Below are 4,229 nucleotides of genomic sequence, written 5' to 3'. Positions count from 1 at the left end.
GAAAACGACTCGAGGGCACATAACAAGAACAAACTGTGCTTTGAATTCCTGACTGCTGGTGCTGCCAAGAGTGTTGATTGTGGAAGTGAGCAAGCCAAAATTCCAATCTCCATCTATTATGGTGCTGCAAATAGCTTTGGGGTGAGAATCTTCATTTTCCTGATGTTGAGTTTCAATCTGTATTGCAGTCCTTGACTTCTGTAGCAAATGCTTCAGGCGTTCCTCCATTTCTGCAAGTAAGGCTGTGTCATATGCGTAACACAGGTTGTTAATTAGTCTTCCTCTAATCCAGATGCCACAGTCTTCCTCATAAAGTTCAGCTTTCTGAATGATCTGTTCCACATAGGTTTGTAGACAGGACACATCCCTGATCCTTCTCCTTTCCTGATTTTGAACCATGCAGTGCTTCCGTGTTCTGTTCTGGTAACTGCTTTTTGGTTCAAGTATATGTAAGTTGCAGATAAGCACAATCAAGAGTTCTGGATTCCTATTCTTCTCAAGGTTAGCCACAATTTGTTCTGATCCACACAATTCAACACATTTTAAAAAAAAACAAACAAAAACACATACACACACACACGTACATGTGTGTGATTATCAAATACATTTTGCAGAATTATTTAAAATTGGAGTATATCTAATTTAAAAAATCTGAATTATTAAGAGTCCAAATTATTAGATTTGTGTTAGGTCTTTCATTACATATGACACTGTGGAAAGAACAAGGATTTTAAGGTAAAAGTTTTAATCTCTCTAGTAAAATCCTTTTATATACGTCAATGTGATTTTATTTAATGTCCTTTAAAATTACTTGTTTTAGTGTCTGAAACATAGCTGCTAACAGTTAGTTACATGACATTTATACACTATTGAGAGGGGAGAAAGCTACTGAGCAAAAGAGAAAAAAAAAGGCAAAAGAATTCGTTTTTAAGGGGCAGGGAAAAAAGGAATCAAGATAGTAAAGGGAAAGAGTTAACACAGGAATGTGGTGCAACAACTGAACTTCGGCTACTATCCAAAATGTCAGAAGTTCAAATTTATTCAAAGGTGTCTCACAAGAAGTGCCTAACTGGAGAAGTAGGTCGAAGACCTTTCGAAAACTTTACACTGTATTTTTACATGAGACCAAATTATCAACAATTATATTAAAATCAAGATAAGACTGTCAGGGACCATGAAAATTAGGGTAATGGAAACAGAACCACTATAATGAACATGACACATTCATTCACACATTATGAAGAATATAGCCAATGTCACTGATCAACCTGCAGAGAAAATGCTGAACAAAACCTAAACTGCCATGAAAACCTTCAAACAGAAAAACAAAAAGTCAACCATACATATAAGGGAGCTTATATGTAAACCCTACAGGGTTTGATCTACTGGAGGCTCAGCTGAGAAAAAGATGGGCTATCATCACGTATTTGAGTTCTACTGCCTCAGAAAACCCATTGGGAGTTTTTTTTATTTTGTTTTGTTTTTTTTTTCTTAAATAAAAAAGTCATTTCCAACTCAATGTTATACAGTAAAATGGAGTATAAGGAGCCCTGGTGATAGAAAATGCATCAAGCTAATAACCAAAAGGTAGGTGGCTGAAACATATCAGTTTCTCCACTAGAGAAAGTTGGGAAGTATCTTTTTCCAGAACTGACTCAATAGTACAGGTCTACTCTGACTAACATAGAACCACCAAGACATCTCAGTTCAACAGTGACTGGTTTGGGCATAAAGCAATAGAAAAATAGAAGCAAAATAGTTAGAAACTCAACCAATTAACTAATATGAAACAACAGATCAGCCAAGAGTTTAAAGAGTTAGGAAGTCATGAAGCATCTGAAGCCTATAGGACATTTAAAAGTTCCGTAAGATATGCTTAGTCTACACATAAATCAAGAAATAAATTAGTTACTGCCTTTTAAATGTTCTCTTCAAACAGAATAGGAATCTAAATTTTGGGAGTAGTAAGTATTGAGTCTACACATGCATGTATTTCACTAATATGCTTATGTCATATCACTTTCCAAGTTGTTAGTGTTCCAAAATGCTGAGGTGGAAACTGAGTTGGGCAAGCACAATTTGGACTGTAGTGCCTTGCTTCTATTCTTCAAGTTTTTATTTAGACATTAATTATCCTATCTAGTTCATCTGAGTTATATGTCACAACTCAGTTTTCAAATGCACTTTGAAACCATTAACTACATGATACATAGGAACAAATTTTAAATGTCTATTCAATAAAAAGAAAATAAAATATCCACATAATTCTCACAAAACAAGTAAGTATATGACAGGAGTCATCTAACTTCAACAAGTTATTCAAACCAAAACAGTTTTGAGGCTCAATTCTAAATTAAAAAGAAAAGTTAAGTACAGGTAACTTTAAAACTAAGCTTTACACAGTAACATTCGAAAAGACCTTTCAGAAATTTTTGTATTTAAGACACTTATATAAAAGAAATAATGTAATCAGAAACTCTAGTTCAACGTGCAGCATCTAGTAATAATGGCATACCTTTTCTTTCTGTTTTCTGTGCAGGGACAGAAGATGTGGGTGTAGGCAGTTTTGATAAAGTAGATGCTCCATTAGCATCAAATGATTTCTTTGGCTGGTGATCAGACTGTAGCGTAAATGGACTAGAAGGAACAGTGCTTGGGGTAGCAGTTGGATGAACCACTGGTTTGATGGGGTGCTGTACTGGCGTAGAACTACTGTGAGTCTCTGCTCTTGGCAGTCTGTAGTCTCTGTCATTGTGTCTGCTTGTTTGAGACAAAATATTCTGTGGGAGCAAACTACTGGCATCACTGGAATGCTTGTCTTCCACTTTAGTTCACAGTTCGTAAAAAGAGATGTTGAAGTGACGAAAAGGGGAAGAAAAAACATTATGTTAGAATCCTGTCTTTAAAACAGTTATGTAGCAATAATAGTGAACTTAGATACTGTTTTCTAAAACTGCAAGCTCAGTTAGCATTTGCAGTTTTACCACTAGTATATAAATAATATTCATCAATAGTAGAGGAGGAATTTTAGGTCAATTATAAATAGGTATACTCAAATATCACTGGGCTTCCAAATGGAGTAGTTTTTTAGGCTTCATTAGAACTACATAATAGTTGAAAGGAAACAAAACAATCTATTTTAAAATCAGATATTAAGCAACCAGAGAGGGAGCTATGGTGGCCTATAGGCAAGAAGCTGTACTGCAATCCTCAAGGCATGTGGCTCAAGACCACCAGCGGCTCCAAAGGAGAAAGTTGGGCAGTCTCCTCCCATGCAATTAAATGTCTCTGAAAACCTACCAGAGGGTCAACTATGGGTCAGTTCCAATTCTATGGTACGTAACAACAAATTATACTCAAATTTTTTTTAAAAGCAAGAAAATAGTTCATCCTTTTAAAATCTAGATCTGACAAGTTACTAAACTACCCACAGTGGTTCTACTGACAGGAATAGTAATTTTATTAGCTTTTTAGGGCTGCTAAGGTAGCTAATAAGTTGCACTGCCAACCCAAAGGCATTTGGTTCCACAGGACAAAGATGGTCAATCTCCTCTCTTGCAATTTACTGTCTCTGAAAATCTGCTAGAGGGTAGGTCTGAGTTGGTTCCAACTCAACGGTAACATAACTACTAGTGGTTTATAAAGAGCCATGGTGCCATAGTATATAACCCGTTAAGGCTGCTAATTTAAAAGATCAGCAAGTCAAATCTCGGGAAGAACAGCCTCTTCTGGTAAAGATTTATAGCCTCTGAATCCCAACAGAGCATTGCCATGAGAGTGTAGTGGGTTAAGTGTTGGGCTGCTAGGCTAAAGACCAGCAATATGAACTCATCAGGCACACCACAATGGGAGACAAGGCAGCATGTTCTTGTTAGAATTTACAACCTAGAAATCTGATGGAGCAATTCTATTCTTTCCAGGCTAAAAAGATAGCTATGAGTTAGAATCAACTTAATGGCAGTGAATTTTTAAAGAGTTAAAGTGGTTTTTACTAGGGAGTAAAGCCATTTGGGGATGGCTAAAATTATAAAAAACCGAGCATTTAAAAAGGAGTACAGTGCAGTGAGCTAAGTATTATGTGTGGGTTAAGTTCAGTGATTCAAAGCCCCAAGCTGCTCAGCAGAAAGATGAAGTTGTCTGCGCTTATAAAGTCAATTGATATGTTTAATAACAAGAGCACAAAAGTTTATATAAAATCAGGATATAAAACGCTATGTGAAAAAAAGTTC

The 4,229-nt window shown here is 36.1% G+C and overlaps 1 protein-coding gene across 3 annotated transcripts in view; it reads right to left on the bottom strand.

Moving 5' to 3' along the window:
• WAC (WW domain containing adaptor with coiled-coil) overlaps positions 1 to 4,229 on the bottom strand; it is a 116,860-nt gene that overhangs the window by 32,386 nt on the left and 80,245 nt on the right. For 2 of the 3 annotated variants that reach the window (XM_006887093.1, XM_006887092.1), the window contains exon 7: positions 2,516 to 2,824. The exons of the other annotated variant lie outside the window; for it this stretch is intronic. In XM_006887093.1, coding sequence (XP_006887155.1) covers positions 2,516 to 2,824 — 309 coding nt within the window. The remainder of the gene's footprint in view (positions 1 to 2,515; positions 2,825 to 4,229) is intronic. 3 annotated transcript variants of the gene reach the window in all.

The sequence above is a fragment of the Elephantulus edwardii genome, unplaced genomic scaffold, assembly GCF_000299155.1.
Source record: "Elephantulus edwardii isolate Elephantulus edwardi_28Jun2011 unplaced genomic scaffold, EleEdw1.0 scaffold00054, whole genome shotgun sequence".
Classification (NCBI taxonomy): domain Eukaryota; kingdom Metazoa; phylum Chordata; class Mammalia; order Macroscelidea; family Macroscelididae; genus Elephantulus; species Elephantulus edwardii.
This window is presented reverse-complemented; position numbering and strand designations above follow the sequence as displayed.